This window comes from Balaenoptera musculus, chromosome 8, assembly GCF_009873245.2.
Source record: "Balaenoptera musculus isolate JJ_BM4_2016_0621 chromosome 8, mBalMus1.pri.v3, whole genome shotgun sequence".
NCBI lineage: Eukaryota > Metazoa > Chordata > Mammalia > Artiodactyla > Balaenopteridae > Balaenoptera > Balaenoptera musculus.
Window position 1 is genome coordinate 5,179,253 of NC_045792.1, and position 20,198 is coordinate 5,199,450.

General features: G+C 47.5%; 1 protein-coding gene across 3 annotated transcripts in view; it reads left to right on the plus strand.

Moving 5' to 3' along the window:
- The window catches only part of KCNJ1 (potassium inwardly rectifying channel subfamily J member 1), a 30,071-nt gene extending 23,709 nt beyond the window's left edge, over nucleotides 1-6,362 (plus strand). For all 3 annotated transcript variants that reach the window (XM_036859403.1, XM_036859404.1, XM_036859405.1), the window contains one exon: nucleotides 4,011-6,362. In XM_036859403.1, coding sequence (XP_036715298.1) covers nucleotides 4,031-5,149 — 1,119 coding nt within the window. In that variant the 5' untranslated portion in view covers nucleotides 4,011-4,030 and the 3' untranslated portion in view covers nucleotides 5,150-6,362. The remainder of the gene's footprint in view (nucleotides 1-4,010) is intronic.
- The last annotated feature ends 13,836 nt before the right edge of the window (nucleotides 6,363-20,198 follow it).

Below are 20,198 nucleotides of genomic sequence, written 5' to 3' on the forward strand. Positions count from 1 at the left end.
CACATGTTAGAATCCACACATTGCTTAATGATGGATAAATAAATTAATCGACACAAAAGTTGAGTTTTCTGTCAGTTGAGGTGTTTTCGCAGGGGGTTGGGGGATGCCTGTCTAATAGAGATCTTTGAGCAGAGACGTGTCCTTTGGGTATTATACAAACCACACCACATTGTGATTGCTGATTTACTGAGCTCACTTCCCCCTTCGACTGTGAGCTCCTTGAGAACAGGAACAGAGTTCTATTTGTCTTTGAAATCCTACACAATACACTCAGTGTTCGGAAAGTTCATACAAAGTCTATTTTTTGAGAATGGACTGTTTACAGAAAAAAAGAATGCTGGAGCACTGAAGAAAAAAGATGGCAATAATATAATCCACTTGCTTTGCCAGGCCATTAAGAAGACTTTGGTAAATATTAGCTAATGTCCAGCCCTATGCTTGCTATTAAGATTTACTGATTTCAATAGAAAGTGACCTAAAAACTGTGCATGTTACATAATCCAGGGCCAATTTCTAATCGCCCAATAGTTCCAAAAATACGTATTGTATCTGTCTGTGGTAGGATTAAATGCCATTGTCTAAGCAAAGTCGGATATAGGCTATGTATAATGGGACTGCCATGTGACTGATGGGTTTGGTCAGAGGATGAATTTATCCTGTATTCTTGCATTCTCTAGGTATAAATCTTCACACTGTCTGAGTAAATAAATCAACAGCATTGGTTAACCCAGTGCATATAGAAAGTACCTTCAGTAAATGCCAGAGTTTACAAAATAAGTCCAACAATAAAGGCTGCTTTTAAATCTCAATTTCTTAAACAACAGTGACTGCTGTGTACAGAGATTAACATGGTATCTTGTTTCTTCCTGGTGCGATCTTATTTTTGTCTTACAAATATGTACTTACCTACGTCTGTATCATTCACCTGTATCTTTGTGAACGCTTAGAAATCTGAGTATCTCAGTGTGTTTCAGGGAATATGCTGGGAGATTGATGATAACTAATGTTTCTGGTGAAAGGTATTGGGCACAAACTAGGAGAAAGAGCGAGAGAGCTATAGAGCATGGTAAAGGAGAGGAGGAAGATGCCAGAACAGAACCTGTGCCTGCTGCCCAGGGACCTTAGCTGGTGGCTTATCAAGTCTTAGCATGATGGTATTCAAGCCATGTGAGGTTTGGGAAAAAAAATACATACCCAGCTTGGGGCTTGGTCTGAGAAAGACCAATTACCTTGGTTTAAAACACACAACTCCACTATGAAATTAATGTTTTCAGGCTAATACAAATTAGCATCAGTCCACTGGCCAAAGCCTACCATTAATTAGGCTGGGTTTAAAAGAAATCAGCCTGCCTACAGAGACCAACTCCCAACACTACCTCCTTGCTTTCCCCAGCCGTGGATGCTGCGGGTCGGAATATGTTTAAGATGTTGGTAAGTGTGGGCGATCTGGGGAAAGCTCTTTTTAAGCTGGTTGCTTTCGTTCCTGCTCTTTCCAAGGCCAGGCAGATAATATTTTCTTAGTAGTCCAGGCATGGAAACCCACACTCATCCAAGAGATAAATCAGGGGGGACAGGCATGGAAACCCACACTCATCCAAGAGATAAATCAGGGGGGACTCATTTACTCTACAGAAATACTCTTTCTCTTCAAAAGTGAAATGAATTTAGGTGGTACTACAAGAATAGTGGGGGAGAAAAGCTTAGAGGTTGGTGTGTTAGGAGCTATGTCTGGAATTATAATGTATGACAAAGAGGATGTGGATTTGACTGATGAATGTTGGCTTTAGAAGTTATTGTTTTAGGTGAGATCCACCCTAGGAAGAGCTTTGTAAACAGTATGAGCTTCCACGAACCTGGGAAAGGGAGAGAGTCCCCAGTGGATGGACACAAGGTTAGGGGAGATGTGAGCAGAGAAAAGGGAGAGATTGGGGAAGGAAGAGACCACTTCCCTTGGTGAGCCACACTTGGGACCATCCCCTCATATTCTTTGGGACTTGAGGTCAATGAGGGTTGGGTGAGATGAGGGGCAGGCCCCTCTTAGTGCACTGTTGTCTGCTCTCCTGGTTACATTTTCTTTTTTTTAATATCTTTAGAACCTGTCCTTCCAATCACCACAGCCGTGGTTTTCTCATCACCACTTCTACCTGGGGTCTTCTTGTGTTTTCACCTGGTTTAAGGCCATGAGCAAGACGTGGTAGGATATCACTTTTGTTTAAAATTTATCACTAAGTTGGTTTCGCTTCCTAGTTTGTATGAATAAACACATTTTTGAAGGGGGATTTTGAAATCTATTTTAGAAACATGTTTGCATTTGATTAAAAATACCACGAAGACAACCATAACAGGCACACCTTGGGAGTGGGGTGGGCACAGCTAGGGGAGGAGACCGTCTAGTGTTTATGACCCCGGGGGTTCATCAGTGCTGTCTGTTTGGGGGAAATCCCTTCAGTTTTGTGCTGTAAGATGGAAGTTACAATAATGTCATCAATGAGACCTTTGACCATATGGTATTTTGAAGTGCTTAATTCATTCACGGAATGATTCCATTTATGCTTATTGAATAAATAGTAAGTGCCCATGGTCTGTGCTAACAGCTGGGATAGAGGAATGAATAAAACATGGTTCTACCTTTGTGCAGGATTCTTTAAATCAGAGTGCCACATCCTTCAGCTTGCGGGCAAGGAAGGAAGTAGGAGATACCGATGGTGAGCATCTTACTATTCCTTTTGGGAATCTTGGCATCCCAGGCTTGTGATCCACTGAGAAAACTTCCGAGATCTTATGATATAACTTGACCAAACAGTATTGAGGAACTCGGTTCTAAATAGTGTCGAGCAAAAAAAAAAAAAGGAAGTTGACCAATGCTTCTCTTGAAATGTTTCAGAGAAATCTGGTGTTAGAATATAAAATGCTATAACTGAGACACAGTGAGGTAGAGATTCCTCTGACCTGGAAGCAGGGAGCCTTATGCTCTAGTTGTCATCTTGCCACGGTTAGGTCCCTGACTTTGCTGTTGTCCTAATTTTATTGAAGTATAGTTGATTTGCAATGTTGTGTTAATTTCTGCTGCGGGACCTGACTTTGGAAATATCATTAAAATTTTCTCAATTCCTTCACTAGATAAATGAGAGAACTGAACTGTATTATAATTTCTCTTGCTATGTGAGTATCCATAGCAGTACACAAGATGATTTAGGTAGTATACTGATGAGCCTTTTTTTCATGGTTATTTATTTCTATATATTAACAAAAATGTAAATAGTGTATCAAGCTTCTGCTTTCACAGATATTTTTGCTTAGCTTAAGACTAAATTTATTAAAGAAGAAAGGAGAATTCATTTAAAGAATGCTATCAAATAAATCATAGTACAGGTCATAATTTGTTATCATAAACATTTTTAAAAATTTATTTTATTGAAGCATAGTGGATTTACAATGTTGTGTTAATTTCTATTGTTCAGCAAAGTGATTCAGTTATACATATATATACATTCTTTTTCCTCTTCTTTTCCATTATGGTTTATCACAGGATACTGAATATAGTTCCCTGTGCTATACAGTAGGACCTTGTTGTTTATCCATCCTATGCATAATAGTTTGCATCTGCCAACCCCAAACTCCCAATCCATCCCTCCCCCACTTCCCTTCCCCTTGGCAACCACAAGTCTGTTCTCTGTGTCTGCGTTATCACAAACATTTTTAAGGTTGGGTGTGACTAAGGTCAGAAAACACATGGATGTATGCTATCTCAGGTTCCTTTACATTTCTATCTCCCTGTAATTATTTTTTCTCTTTATCTTTAAGCAATATGGTCTTGTAGCAGAAATTTTCTACTGACAATAGCATTATGGTATCCAGAACAAGGTTGTCAGCTTGCCCAAGCGATCATTCACCCAGATTGTATTGAATGGCCGTTTCATAGGCAGTTAGCTCTTTAAGTGAGTCACTTAGTGCACTAGTGTTACACACATAATTTTGTTCTGTTTTGTTCTTCTTTGATGTGATTTCAGGTCGGGTGTTGACAGAAAGAATGTTCAAACATCTTCAGAAATGGTTTGTCACTCACTTTCTTGGTCATTCTCGGAGAAGAGCAAGGCTGGTCTCCAAAGATGGAAGGTGTAACATTGAATTTGGCAACGTAGAGGCACAGTCAAGGCTGATATTCTTTGTGGATATCTGGACGACTGTGCTGGACCTCAAGTGGAGATACAAAATGACCATCTTCATCACAGCCTTCTTGGGGAGCTGGTTCTTCTTTGGCCTCCTGTGGTATGCGGTCGCCTACATTCACAAAGATCTCCCTGAGTTCCACCCTTCCGCCAACCACACGCCTTGCGTGGAGCACATTAATGGCCTGACCTCAGCTTTTCTGTTTTCTCTGGAAACGCAAGTGACCATTGGCTATGGATTCAGGTGTGTGACGGAACAGTGCGGCACTGCCATTTTTCTGCTTATCTTCCAGTCTATTCTTGGAGTCATCATCAATTCTTTCATGTGTGGCGCCATTTTAGCCAAGATCTCCAGACCCAAAAAACGTGCCAAGACCATTACTTTCAGCAAGAACGCAGTGATCAGTAAGCGGGGTGGGAAGCTCTGTCTCTTGATCCGAGTGGCTAATCTTCGGAAGAGCCTCCTTATCGGCAGTCACATATACGGAAAGCTTCTGAAGACCACCATCACTCCTGAAGGAGAGACCATTATTTTGGACCAGATCAATATCAACTTTGTGGTTGACGCGGGGAATGAAAATTTATTTTTCATCTCCCCACTGACAATTTACCATGTCATTGACCACACTAGCCCCTTCTTCCACATGGCAGCAGAAACCCTTCCCCAGCAGGACTTTGAATTAGTGGTGTTTTTAGATGGCACGGTGGAATCAACCAGTGCTACCTGCCAAGTCCGGACATCCTATGTCCCAGAAGAGGTGCTCTGGGGCTATCGTTTTGCTCCCATGGTGTCCAAGACCAAGGAAGGGAAATACCGAGTAGATTTCCATAACTTTAGCAAAACAGTGGAAGTGGAGACGCCTCATTGTGCCATGTGCCTTTATAATGAGAAAGATGCTCAAGCCAGGATGAAGAGAGGCTATGACAACCCCAACTTCATCTTGTCCGAAGTCAGCGAAACAGACGACACCAAAATGTAACAGTGGCTTTTCAACACGAGTAAAGCAAAATCTCGAAGATACCTAGCGACTAGAAACATTATGGAGCAATCAACAATTTGCGGGTATGACAGTGGGACAAGAGCCTTTAAAATCTCCCTGCACAATGTCCCTGAACCCCATAACCATGATCCTACAAGACATATAGCTCTACAAGGCAACTGCATGAGAACATGCAATGGGTTTATAGGAAACTGGAATATGGGGGCCATAGGAGCTCACATAAAATCTTGAATAGGATTATTTGAAATCACGCAGTGTTGATGGGAACAGACAAAAATCATTGAAAGCCTCATGGACAGACCAAATGAGATCTTTTTAAGAGTCTTCCCAAAGAAGATATAAGCTTTAGAAAGGATCAGGGGAAAACGATATTCTTATTTTGGTTCTACTGATAAGAAAGAAGCCACGTTTATTTTAACATTGGCTTGTATCAAAGGAAAAATTGTCTTCTGAGTTGGGGGAGATGAACCAATCAAAGTAATAAGAAAAGACGGATGCACAGTGAACATTTGTGAGGCACTGGCCTTCTCCAGCCCTGGTTGTTGGCGCTTTCATCTAAATCTGGGTCATGCTGTGTTTCCAGAGGAGCAGGGGGTAGGCTTGGCCCGTGGACTCCGCATCTCTACGTACCGGAGAGGAGCACAGGGCCCAGCCGGCTTGATGGTACCTCCAGACCCTGTGGCCAAGCTGGGTGTTGCCCCAAGGACATTTAGACAGAGGCTAAATCACCACTCTAGAATCTCAATGAACACTTTGCTGCAAGAAAGAATGTTTGATTTGAAAATGAGGGTGATATTTCTTCCAATTTGTGTTAGATGGGATAAGGGGCTTCAGATCTGTTAAAACAGTATTTCCTGATCTTCCAAGAAGGCAGTGAGGAGTTTGAAGGAGCAAAGACAGTTTAGAAGGGAAAATACTGCTAATGCTTCTGAGAAAAAGATGTCTTGTGTTTGTCACCTGAGGGTTTGTAACTGAAATGCTGTTTCTAAAGGAGAAGAAGTATGAAAGGGAAGGGAATGGGATATGACCCCACAGTAAGGAAAGTGCTAGGTCTTCCTTCCTCTGAGGGCCAACACCACATCTTCATCAAAGAGACCAATGTAATATAAAGATTGATCTGCAGGGGAAGGTTTTACTGTGAATGTCTTGTTCAGTTTCCTACTTACGTTATTTTGAATGTATACTGGAAAAGATGGTACCCAAAGCTGCTTAGGAATCAAAATGTTTTCAGTGTGTTGATTAATACATTAAATCTCTGAAACTGTGATGTACTTTCCCCAAGTGTCAGTCATTGCACATTAATTGTGACAGACCACTTGGTAACAATCCTCCTGCGGAGGGTGGGCTTTCTTCTGGGAGAGGCAAGAGTGGTGGCCCGTTTTGTCTTGAATCCAGCGTGCCCAGGAGGACACGACCTCAGGTGCAGATGTGTCCCATCCCATGCGGCCCCATCAAAACACTCCGGTGTGAGTCTAGGCACATAGTCATGGATACCAGTGACTTTGTTTTTGCAGGCCTGGGGTTGAGGTTGTACAGATACACACACACACTCTGGTCCTTCCAACAAAAACGAGTGAGGAGTCTGACGGGTTCAGAGTTGCGCACTTTGTCCGTGGCCATAACGATGGACACGATGGGACCACGTGGGAGATTACTCTGTGCCTGTAAGTGTGTTGGCATCGCCATTTAATCTGCTGACAAAGCTAAAGGAAATCAGGTGTCACAAGCTCGAGGGAGCTGGAATTCTCTGCTGGCCCACTGTCGTGAGGGTTTATGACTCTGTAGTGTCTTTATAGACGGAAGGGTCAGAAGACATGCCTTCTAGTCTCTTCTGCTCCTTTTAGCAGATGTTGGGGGATGCTGGTAGCGAAGTGATCATAGGCAATCCATTCCTCTTGATCGTTAAGAGAGCAGAACAACCGGAATCTTTGCGAATGGCCTTTCTTTCTGGGTTATTCGATGGAAGACGTTTGCTTTCAAATATTCTTTTATTAGGATTGAGGCATTCTGCCCTTTGAAGTCTACTTTTTAATGCAAATTCCCATTGAACCTTTAGTAACTGTTAACATACTTACATCCAACAAAGCCCCAAGGAAATGAGGCCCTGCAGGCACCATCCAATGGTCCTAAGGGATGGCTGGAACCCCAAAGCAGCATAAGAACTCTGGACATTTGGAGAGAAAGGGTTACCACAGGCATAGGAACTCAGTGAGTAAATAAATTAAATGGAAAACAGAAGGTTCCAGAAGGCCAACTTGCCCATAGTTGAATGCCAGTGCTAAAGGCAGCCTTTTTATTCCAATGTGGTAACAGCGTTCCCACCAGGACCTGATCACATAGGCACTGCTACTGCTACAGGCGTGCCATATAATTCTATTTACTGATTTACCCATTTTTAAAAGCGATTCAACATTTCTTTTTCCTTTCAAGAAAAACTGCATCTCATGATGCATCACCATATTCAGAGTTTCCCTTGGTACTGATTCCTCTTGAATGGGCTGTTTAACTCTGTTGCTCTGAGGTTTTGACTTGGAGAGTCTGATCCTGGTTTAAACTTCCAGGACTTCGGTTGGCTCAAGCTCCAGTATTTAGAGTTAAGACGTGGGACACTGTCTAAAAATTTATTCCTCAAGACAGAAAGGGTGGAAGGAAAAGATCCTAAGTTGCCAGATCTAAGGAGTGAGATGCTCAGCTCATCTGTCTGTTTTCACGGACAGCAAAGAACTTCCCTGGTAGATCGTGGGGACCGCTGAGGAGGTGTCTTCCCTCGAGATTTTTCATAAAACGGGAGATGGGTCCTCCACAGGGTGACTGTGAGTAGCGCGGGGGCTTGTCCCCTGTCCAGAGCAAACGTGATGAAAACCTCGGATACCCAGAATGCAAATGAAGCCCTGGCCCCGCCCCCGGGCCGTTGTCCTCCCCATTCCAGGAAGTGTATGTCAATCAAAGCTTGACAGGGGAGATAGAGCATTTTATTTTGGAAGCCAGAAGTTTGAGAACAATGACTGGAATTTCCTCTTTCTGTCCAGCAAGGGCTGTTTGTCACTGGGGAGATAAAAGTCCAGGGGTAGGGAATAAAGGTTATCGGGATCTGCGCCACACAGAGCCGCGCTGGGGGGCGCCGCGGGAGGAGGGGTTACGGAGGAAATCTATTTCAATGCCTGTCATTAAGTTTCCATTAAAAGAACATTCAGTTAGGAATTCAAAAATAATTTAATCTCCCCAGCCAGATGCACCCAGCTGGACTCCTTGGAGCTGAGCCCTGCAGAGAGGGAGACCTTGCATGGGGGCTGCGGGGGCGAGGGACGGGTGTGGGCCCTTCTGCATCTCCATCCCAAGCATCCTCCGCCGCCCTGGATGTCCTAGAGGCCGGGAGCATCTTTCAGGCGAGTGGGGAACCCCAAGTTTCTCTTGTGCTGTAGTAGGAGAAACTTACTCTAGGGCTACTTACTGACTTCTTACTATGTCTGAAGTTCTGTTTAAAGCATTTCGTATACACTACCTAATTTTATTTTCCCAATGATCCTGTGAGGTACTATCATTCCACCTATTTTTCACCCGAGGCAGCTCAGGTAATGATGAGAGCCTGCTTATTGTTTTCACTGTTTTCTTTGGTTGGTCGTGCAAAGAACGGTTCTATGGTTTCAAAATCATAGAACAGGGTTTAGAAAACTCATTTCTATTCCTGTGACCTCTCCTTTCCCTTCCTCTTAGATCAAGGTAGCCATTCTCATTAGTTTTATCATGATGCTATTTCTTTTTGAAAAATATAAGCACTATACATATATTTATATCCCCCCATTCTTACACAAAAGGTAGCATTCTAGAAACACCGTTCACTTAGTGATAACCTCCTGAAGATTACTGTGTATCTATTGTTGATAGATAATTCCAACACCTGTGGGCTCCCCAGCCCACTTGCCTTCGCTGGCTTTGCTGTGGCTGCTGGGATCTTGCTCCAGAGGCCCCTGCTCCGCTGTTATGAGCCTGAGAGATCGGGGCTGTGCTTGTTTTGCATTCCTCTCCCATTGCAGAGCGCCTGCAGGGCTTACCCTGCTTGGGACTGAGCTGGATTCTCAGGACCAGGGTTCTCAGTGGGAGTCGATCTGCCTGGGCTAGCACCTCTTTAAGGATCAAGCCCTCCTGGAAGTTTGGCTGGTGAGAAAGTCAGAACAGGTGCCCTCAGGAGAAACAACGCCACTCCGGAACCTGGTCTAGGGTCTCTGCTAGGAAGAGGGGGGCTTCATTCCCGGGGCTTCTGGGTCATCACCTTTTGATGAGGATCCAGGCACCCTCTGGGAGATGGAGGTCACAGAACCCACCACTGTATGTGAAATTTTGTGCATAGGTATTAAAATTGAATTCAATGAATTAAGTCAATAAGATGCTACAATTGAAGTATGAAGAAAATGTTGAGGGGGCCAGAGGAAGGGGAAGGCTTCCCAGAGGAGGTGGCAGCCGAGCTGGGCTTAGAGGATGGGTAAGACTGAAAATAGGGAAAGGGGTAGGCTAGAGAGCTGAGCACCAGCTGATGCACACACGTCCCAGACTAATGGAAGAACAGGATGTACATTTGCTTGGGTCTCCTGGGAGGTGATGTGGTGTTTCCATGGCCACAGCATCGGCACAGGAGGGAAGCATCGCTCTGTGGTCAGAGGAGCCGGAGGCTTGGTGCTGACCTGAGGTCGCATCCTGGATCTATCAGTCAACCACTGGAGTCCTTGCAGGGCGATGACATGATTAAATGTGTGTTTTAGGTATCTGTCTCTGGTGTTGGTGTTGAGGGTGGAGTGGAGAAATTAGAAGCAGAAGCTCGCTTTTGGGGGCTGGGGAGGAAAGTGTTAGCATTCCCATTTTCCAGGAGGGGAAACCTGCTCAGAGACCACATGACTTGCCCAGGTCACTAGCGATGCAGCGGGAAGGCGGGGCGAGGGCCCTGGGCTTCTGCTTTCGAGTCGGTCAGGGCTCTTTCCTGGGGCCACCCACAAACCTCACGCCTGGGGGTCACCTTTCCTGAAGGAAAGCTCACCAGGAAGGTGGCAGCCAAGGTCAGCGGGACTGCTCACCAGGACCAGAGGGAGTGAGTCTGGGGAACGGAGAAGCACATCCTTGAACTGGTTCCTTGGGGACACAGAGGTCACATGCATCTACCATGGCACTGAGCAGCCAAGGAGTCTGGGAAGGTGAGAGGCTTGTCCACGTCCCAGAGGTGACTTTCTCTGTCCCAGTGACATGAAAAGTAAGCGATTCACTGATGTGTGGGCTCTGGACCACCGGCACTGTTGGTCTGAGTTGAACTCAAGTGGCGGTGAGAGACCACAACGATCCTGACGGCTTTCTCACTTCCCCATGTCGCTGGTGGTGGCCACACACGACCTGAGCCTGGGACCGCCTCTGAAGGACACGCCCTGCTGGCAGCATGGAAGAAAAGACAGAGGTGAGGAAGAGCAGAAGTGAAGGCAGGCAGCCCAGTGTGAAGTTCAGGGCCTTGGGAGACAGACACACTTGGGCAAATGCAGCTTTCCCCCTTGGCTGTGCTGTCTAACACTAGTTCTTAACCTTTCTGAACCGCTTTTAAAGAGTTAAAAATTTTTCTATTTTTTTAAAATTAATTTTCATTGGAGTATAGTTGATTTACATGAACCACTTTTTAATAAATCGTAAATAACAATAATCCCTCTTTTAGAGGGTCACTGAAAGGACAACAGTATGAAATAATACATAATGAAACAGTAGGTAAAGCACCCAGCACAGAGCCTGGTACAGCCTCCCAGTAGATGGTAGCTTGAGTGATGCTACAGCCAAGGAGATGATTCTGATGATGAAGGCAAGGTGGGAAGGTGAGTCTGGCCCTGTGTTCGGTCACACACTGTGCCTTATCCCCTCAGCCTGAGCCCCACCACTTCCCTTTGCTTTCTAGTCCCAGCCTTGATCTTAACCTGAGACAAAATAACTCACCTTCCTCCTATCACTGCTTCTGCTTCCGCTGCAAATGCACCAAATCCTAGAAGCTTAGCGGTGAAAAAGCCCTATGAAAACCCTGACCAACCCTGTCATCTTACAAGTGGAGAGACTCAGGGTCTTGGAAGGAGATGGCTTATTCGGTGTGTCTTCATGGATCTCGGAAAGCACTGGTTGCTGACCTGGTCTGTGCTTTAGACACTCCATCAGGTGACCAGGGGAGTAGAAACAGGTGATATTACGGCCCTACCTGGAGAGGAAGGGGAGAGGGAGGGGAATCAACACAAGCCGTCCGTCAGTCGTAAGCAAGCTGGCACCTTACGTTAGCGCCTCTGGCCAGCAGGTGGCGCCATCCACTGCCAGATCACGAAAGTGAAAGTGGTCTGAAGTCCGCCTCCAACTGTTAGGCAGGCGGTGGAGAGAGGGCTTTCGCAGACCCGGCAAGCTCTTTAATAGCCATTATGTTGTTTAAATATTTAACAGAGAGACATAAAATATCTGGGTCATCTAATCATTACTGGGCTGATAAAACAACGGTGAAAGACTTTGGAAAAATAAATATGATATCAATGTAGAAGTTTATAACTCTAGAGAGGGCATGGTGGCAGAAGAGACAGTTGTTACTGTTTATTAAGAGGCCCCTAGAGTGCAGGAGCTTTCCATTTTGTCTACAGCAAGCTGAAATAATATTATTATCCCCATCTTATGGGTGAGAAGACTGAGGCTCAGAGAGGTTAAGACACTTGCCCAAGGTGGCGAGCGAGGGCACAGCTGGTATATATCTACATAGTCAACATTTAGAGCTTTCTCATTTAATCCTCATAACAACCCCAGGAGGGGTAGGAACAACCCGCGCATGCAAGCACAGGTCATGCTGTGTCAAAATTCACGGCTTTCCACCAAAAACAGGCCAACTCCTGTCTCCCGGTCAGGGCCCAATCCCGGCCCTTCTAGTTGCTTCCTTATGAATTTGGTGTGTCACTTACTCTCGCTGAGCCTCAGCTTTGCCATCTGTAAGATGTGGATTATAACCACACAAGCCTATGGAGATCAAGTGGGGAGACACAGGGTTCATTTTAAAGCAAAATTCTATTTTATGGCATTATCTGTACTGCAGACACCTAATGGCTCAATTCACATAAAGACGTACACAAGGCCATTTGTCACAGGATTATTTGTAGTGGAGAAAGTCCTCCGCGTACCACAACAGGGAGATGGCGTTAGTGCTGTGTGGACCAGAATAAGGTGAGATGCTATGCTGCTTTCAACAAACGTTTGGGCACACAGCAGCGTCCTGGGACATGCTGGAAGACCAAATGCACCGGGAGCGCCGTGGAGCTCAGATTCCAGAGACAGCTGACAGGAGACACAGTTGTCAAAGGAGAGGCCAGGCACAAGGGGTCCTAACCTTGTCAGGGGCACCAAGGAGGGCTGCCTGAGGAGCAGACATCAAGGTGAAGCCTGAGGCATAAGGAAGAGTTAGTCAGATGATGGGGGCGGGGTAAGGAAGGATCATGGGGTGGGCCGTGCTCCAGGAATACACCACTACGCGTTACAAATCACATTTAACAAGTGTAATGATTATAGACAATGGTCTCAAAAATGTCACATGAAAGAAGTATGAACCAAAAATGATAAAATTCAATTTTATAAAAATTGTTTAATTAAATTAAAAAAATAAAACTTGAAATATTTTTAAAAAACATACAATTTTGTTGCATATATATACATATGTGTACATACACATGAAAGAAGATTCAGAAGTAACCACAAATCCATTCACTCACTCATTCATTCACTCATCCAATGTGTTTGGAGGGCCTGCAGTTCTGAGACTGCTGAGGGCAGGGGGGATACACAGTGAGGAAGATGGTCAAGGGCTTCACCTTTACGGACCTACTTTCTAATGGAGGGAGGCGGAAAATAACAGTACATGCATAGCTTTAAGAAAATTTCACATAATGATACAGGTCACAAGGAACATTCAGGAGGGTCAGGACTCAGAATGACTGGATGGGAGGAAAATGCTTTAGACAGAGTGGGGACAGAAGACCTCTCCCAGGGGCTAACACTGAGAAATGGCCAATGGTAAGGAGCCAGCTACGCAAAGATATGGGAGGAGAATATTCTAGGCCAGTGGTCCTCAACCTGTGGCACCCAGGCATCACATGGGGAGCTTCAAAAAATACCAATGCTCGCCACCACCAACCCCCAGATTCTGACTTAATTCCTTAAGGGTACAGTCTGGGCGTTAGGACTTTTCAATCCTTCACAGGGAGTTTTACAAGCTTTCCTGGTGACACTAATATACGCTGAGGCCGAGACCCACTAGACTAGGTGGAAGCAAGTATAAGTGATGCACGTGATTATCTGATCATCTTTGGGTGGTAACATAATGGTCATTTTCATTGTCATTTTTTAATATTCTGTATTCTATAGATTTTCTTTTAAGCCATGCATTTCTTTCATAATAATTTTAAACAAAAGATAACTTAGACAACAAACTAGTGAATCTAACAAAAAAAGAGAAGCAGACTCACAGATATAGAGGACAAACTAGTAGTTGCCAGTGGGGCGAGGGAAGGGGGGAGGGGCAAGATAGGGGTAGGGGATTGAGACGCACAAGCTATTATGGATAAAATAAGCTACAGGGAAGTACTGTGCAGCGCAGGGAATATAGCCAATATTTTATAATAACTATAAGTGGAGTATAACCTTTAAAAATTGTGAATCACTGTGCTGTACACCTGTAACTTATATAATATTGCACATCAACTATACTTCAATTAAAAAAAGATAACTTAGAGATAATACATTGTAGTATCTAGGAATCTAGGTAAAGATCTAGGCCTGGACTGGATCTAGGAAATTTGAATTCTAGCTGCTGCTGAACGAGTAAATAGCAGTACGGTCTTGGGCAAATTCTGTTACCTCTCTGTGCCTCCGGTTTTGCTCATCTCTAGAATGAATGCTGTAATTTCATGATTCTAGGAACTGGAGTTCTGAATGAGGAAGAACTAGCAGACACCTGAACAATTATAAACCTGATTTCATGCGAGGGAAGGTCTCCAAATAAGAGCCAACTCTAAACTTCCAGCTTTGGAGAATCTTATCAGATGCTTCTTTTGTGCTTTCATGTAGTTTTCATGCGAACTTCATTTCAGTTGTTTTCTTATGTCGGCTCTTAGGGAAGCACAAAAGGATGAACCATGCCCTTCTCTTCATCCCGTTTCTCCTGGCATGACATCACTCTGCTACCCACCCCATCACAACTCCGCCCCAGTGCTTTTGAGGCCCTGGTTAGAATCGTCCAAGGCCAGCTGGCAAAGTGCCTTCTCTTCGGCCTCCCATCTTTGGCAAGACTCTAGCCCATTTCCCAGGATCATTCTCTTGCTTCTTTTACTTCCCCCCCGCCCCCCGCCAAGAACACAAGCCTCAGGAGTTGGGCACTCAGGCTCTTCCCCAGACACGCCACATCTTTAAGAACTTCATCATGGCAAGGTGAAGAGGAAGGAAAGGCAGGCGACATTGTTTGTTTACTGTTCTGCTTCCTGGTTTCGTTCTGGTTGTGGTCAAAGTCACCAGGGTGTGGGGCTCACCCCCCGGCTGTGTGGTCATGATTTCTGCTAACTAAGAGGACAGCCAGGCTCTGCCGTGGGCAGAGCCCTGAATTCACGTTCCTCTCCTGACTCTGGCCCCAAGGAACTGTCGCTTCATTGCTGTGGGTCTCAGGGGAGGTCCAAGTGACGAGAGCCGATGGCGCACATCTCTTCCCGGCTCTGAGTTCAGAGCTTTCACAGTGGTTGCCTGAAGTCGGCCACGTGGAAGTCTTTATATTCTGGAAACCAACAAATGCTACAAATCAGGCCCCCTGCTGCCACCCCATCTCAAGAGCCGGTTATTAAACATTTACCAGCATACCACTGAGGCTGTCTGCCAGGCGGGGCTGTGTCCACATCACCTGAGAGGGCTTGTTATAAATGCAGAATCCCTGGGTCCCACTGCACACCTCTGGAATCAGGACATTTAGATGCCCTAGGTGATTCCAAAGACCTGTACACTGGACACTGGTTTTCTAATGACATGTCCTTAAAGGTTATTTTTAGCTCTAAAAAACTCTGCTTCTGGTTGTCACCTGCTCATAAGTTGGTGACTGTGGCTGCTTTGCCTCAGTGGCCAAGCCTGCTGACATCTTCACCTGGAGCAGATAATTCCTGCTCTCTGGTCTTAAGTTGGCCTGATCCCGGGATGGGAGGACTTGTAACTAGCCCGTCCTCGCTAGGCTTGGAGGGAAAGCAGGTGAGGTTGCCAAGATTTCCTTTGGAAGAGGCTTCCCGAGGGAAAGTTGAAGGGCACAAGGCACAGCGAGGCCCCCAGGGCGTCCTTCCTGGCCCTGGTTTCCTCCTGGGTCACGAAGCCGTCCTAGCTCTACAGGGGCTGGCCTGCGGCCCGCTGCTGATGCCACGTCGGCCTTAATGGTAGCTCTTGCTTTGATCTGGGGAGGAGAGGAAATCACTGCCAAAGAGAGACAGAGATGTTCTGACGCAGACACCACTGTCTTAAAATTCTACACCTAGCATCCTGCCAGCAAACAGACCACCAGCTCAATAGCAGCCCCCAGAAAGGTCTTGTCCAGCGAAGTGAGGGCCTGCCCGGGTTGGGGAAGGGTCTGTGGTTGAGCAGGAGGGCGGTACCAAGTCTGTACCCGCCTCCATAGCTGTGGAGTTCTTTCTGGATCCCCTCTTGCCTCCTGCCCTCCTGTGATCTGACCTGGACAGGAAAGGTTTACTGCATCTCCTTTCTGTGTCCTTAGGTTATTCCCTTGCCTCTCATTTTCTGCCCCCAGCCGTTCTATCTTCCAGAATCCCTCTGAGTTAGGCGGTTCCTGCTTCCTAGGTCCCATACCTTTTTCAGGCCCCAGCCTTCCACCCTTGGCTTTGGATAACCCCCTCTGGCAGCCATGGGCGGCCTCCTCAAAGCCTCTTTCAGATGTTGGTTATGGCCGTAGGCTCCGGTCTCCCCACATTGACTCAGCGCTGGCCTTGGGGAGAAGGTGAGCTTTTCGATCTGTAGATGCACGTGAAGGCTTCTCAGAGGCTGGGGGAGGGAGAGGGAACGCGCAGGAGCGCCCCTGAGGGCATGTCAGTGCTGACCCTGGGCGGGAGGCCGGGCAGCGTTTGCGCGCAGACTGGGCGAGAGGGGACCCGCGAAGGGTCAGCCGAGGTTTCGGCTTCCTCCTGATTTGCTCCCCCACCCCCAGGTCTCCCCTCGAATCAACATCATCTTTCTAAGAAAGCCACTTTATCACTGCCAGGTCACATGAGGCTGGACCGGGGAGGGCCTCACGGTGGAGCCGGCTCCCCGCTGCCCCGCCGGGCAGGGGCACAGCCTGGCACCCACGCGGCCCCCGGCGCCTCCCGGAGCGGCTCCGGCTGTCTGCCCGCCCGCGCTCCAAGGCAGCGGGGTAGATGGCCAACATCCAGCCCGGCCGGCAACTTGAAAATACAAATAAAACAGAGGGAAAAGAAAGAAAGAATAAGGAGCGCACCGGCAAGCCAAAGAAAATATAATTCCCAGGCCCGGGCAGGCTTGGGGCCTGCAGCCGGGCCGGGCCGCGAGCCTTTGGCACGGGAACCGGCGGCCCTTTGTGCTGCCCTCGGCCCCCACCCCCGCCGCGCGGCCCCGTCCTAATTGGAGAAACACAATCCGGGTTTGCGCCCGACGCGCCCGCGGCCGTGGAGGCCGGAGAGGCCGGCAGCGCCCTGCCCTCAACAGGGCCCGGCTTGTTCTTTGTGCGGCAAATATTTATTTTGGTTCAAGTGGACCCCTTTCCACAAAGACCACCTGGTTGTGGTCAATAACACCTATTTTCAGATAATCTGCCGCTCTCTAGGCAGAGCCCAAGGAACTCACCCAAACAGAGACCTTTTCAAAGGGAATTGTAAATGGGCTGGATTCACGGCGGGCCGGAGGGGGACCGGCTAGGGGCAGGGCGGAGAGGAGGGGGAGCCCGCGGGCCTGGGTGGTCAGGCCAGAGCTGGGCGAGGCTGCCAGGTGGCCGGCTCCGCTCAGACCTGGCTCTCTACCCTGGCTGGGGGTGGGGCTGCCCGGGGGGCGCGGGGAGGGCTTCCAGGGGCCTTTCTCAAAACAAATTCCAAATCTTTCTTCTGTGGCCAAGTCTCGCTGCGGAGGTAAACTTCTAGAAACTCCGAGAGCAGCTTCCTCTTCCGCCCCAAAGAGCATCTAACTTGTCAGATGAGGATTCGGGGATGCCGCAGCTGTGAGCCTTCCCGTACCTTACTCGCAAAGTGAGCACCGACCCCGGGTCTCTCTTGGGACAGCTCTTGAGGCAGGGGTGCACTCTGAGCACCGAGGGGTCCCCAGCGCTGGGATGCAGCAGGGCACAAAACACAGGGACCCTGCCCTCAGGGAGCTGACATTCCAGCGCGGAGAGCCAGACAAATCAACAGGTAAAACACTTAGTGATGTACAGGAAGAAGGAGGCATGTGAATAGGTATTTTGAAAGCTGTAAAGTGCTTCGTGTGTCAGCTCTGAGATGGAAGCAGCGCTCCCGCCGGGCCAGTTTGTCCCCTCCACGGCAGGTGTCAGGAGATGAGTTCACGCAGGTGGAAAACCCCAAGGAGACTCAGAAGGTGCTGTGAGCTCCAGACATGTCAGGGGTGGACCCAGCAGGCCGGAGTCCACGTCCACCTACTAACGAATTTCAGAGCCTCGGAATCCCTGAGAAGGAATTGGGCTGGATAACGTCCATCTCTTGGGTTGTCATGAGGATTAAATAAAAACTGAGACCACACATCCATCAGTGTTAGTTCCTCCCTGCCCCAAATGCCATGGAATCATGGCATGTAACCATGTAACCAGACTTAACAGTCTGGGCCCAGTGGAGGTGCAGTCTCTTTCTGTAATATGACAATTTTAGGGTTTCCATAACATAATTTAAGATTTGGGGGCACAGACTGGAGACCAAATAATTTCTGGAAGCTGGGGCTTGGGATTCCTTCCACAGGAGATGCTACTTGGGGTGGTCCTGCACTCGGGGTCATCCTCACTCTGTCGGTAGGGATGGCCTAGGCCGGCCAGTCTGGGTGCCTGCCGTGCCCTCAGCCCCACTGGGGAGAAGCTGGGCTGATCTGGAGTAGGGGACACCCCCCCCCTCCCGGCTGCCGCCCCTGAGTTGAGGATAGCCAGTCCACGGACTTCAACCGGATGGACCTCGAGGGGTCAGAGTTAGGTGACAGTAATTCGCTCGGCAAACCTTCTCTCTCAAACGTTTTAACTGGGTTAAAGGTAGGGTTTGAGGCCCGTGGTAGTGGGAGGACGGGTGGGAAGATGTGGGGAGTGTGCCTTGGTCGTAGGGACATAGGCGCGCTCTCCCTCACACCCCTGGGTCCCCAGGAGCTTTCTTGTTCCGGCTCCAGGAGGCTGTCTGTCCATTTTTTTTTTTTTTATAAAGATAATCTTTAAAGACTGTTGCTTTTTATGTATCTATTTATTTATGGCTGTGTTGGGTCTTCGTTTCTGTGCGAGGGCTTTCTCCAGTTGTGGCAAGCGGGGGCCACTCTTCATCGCGGTGCGCGGGCCTCTCACTATCGCGGCCTCTCTTGTTGTGGAGCACAGGCTCTAGAGTGCAGGCTCAGTAGTTGTGGCTCACGGGCCTAGTTGCTCCGCGGCATGTGGGATCCTCCCAGACCAGGGCTCGAACCCGTGTCCCCTGCATTGGCAGGCAGATTCTCAACCACTGCGCCACCAGGGAAGCCCCTGTCTGTCCATTTTTCAGAGGTCTCCATCTCCCCCATCGCCCATGGGTGTTTTACAGTCAATTCCCAGCTCTCCAGGAAGCCTGAGTGGGTGCCTGCCCCTTACAACTCACAGAGCCCACCTTCCCTGCAGTCTGTCTAAACAATGCAGGAGGCTCTTCAGCCACATGTGGCCAGGCTGGGGAGAGGGGAAGGGCAGACCAAGGGTAGGATGGGTGTGCACGATGGTGTTAAAACCTCAGCAGGTAAAACCGTTTCAAGAGTTTTCCCTCTTTGTCAGTTAGTAAGGGCCTCCATGCTGTCAGAGGACCTGCTGTAAAATCTTGAAAAGGAGCTTCTCGTATCCTGATGCTGCTTTCTCTGCACTCGGATGTGGCTGGAAAGAGGGGATAGACTGATTTACTTCATCTTTGCACTGGTTGGGCCAGGCGGGGGCTGCATTTATGTCACTACTCGTCATCAAGAATGTGGCCTTCTCCCTCTGATGAGATGTCCTCAGTGTTGATTCCTAGCTCCGAGTTTGCTGAGATTAAACTTGGATTCAGACAAGCTGGTGGGGGGTTGATGGCCCAGGAAAGATTATGATAAGAAAGGGGCGAGGGACAGGAAAGAGGCTGGTGTGTCGGAATTCGGGATAATTGAATTTGCGGTGCAGCCAGCAGTTATGACCTGGGTCATCCGCTGAATCTTTGGTTGTAAATCCGCTAAGACCAGGAAATTCCATGATTAGGCCAATCTTTCCATTTTTTCTCAAGATGGCTGAAGATTTAGCTAGGGACGGTTTTCACCTTCTAAAGATACTGACTCTGATTAAACTAGTATTTTTGCATTAAGATTGTTTAACTTATGTCCTGGAAACCAAGCATCGGTCCCTCTGTCTTTTTGTCACAGTTTCTCCCAGGAAATCCAGCAAGCCCTCATACTTAAAGGACATCTATCCATCTGCCCTGATTACCCAAAATGCTGGAGGCGGAAAGGGTTTCCTCTAGGGACCTACTGCATGTGAGTTATGAGGCCATAGTTTTGACTCCAGTTTTCCCTCCATTGCCTTTTGGGCATTTGCTAATGCAAAGCTGTGGGGCCGTTTGTAATGAACTCTCAGCAGACTGAAAAACTGATGTCCTGAAAACGAGTATTTCTTGCCAAGTAAGATATAACCTAAGTGCACACTGAATGCAAATGTGATGTTTATGGAACCTTGAGAGTTTTCTGGAAGCTCTACAAATACTCAGGATTTCCCTCTTGGACTTAGGCAAATCCCCTCGAGGTGAGGGGCTTGCTTCTTTAG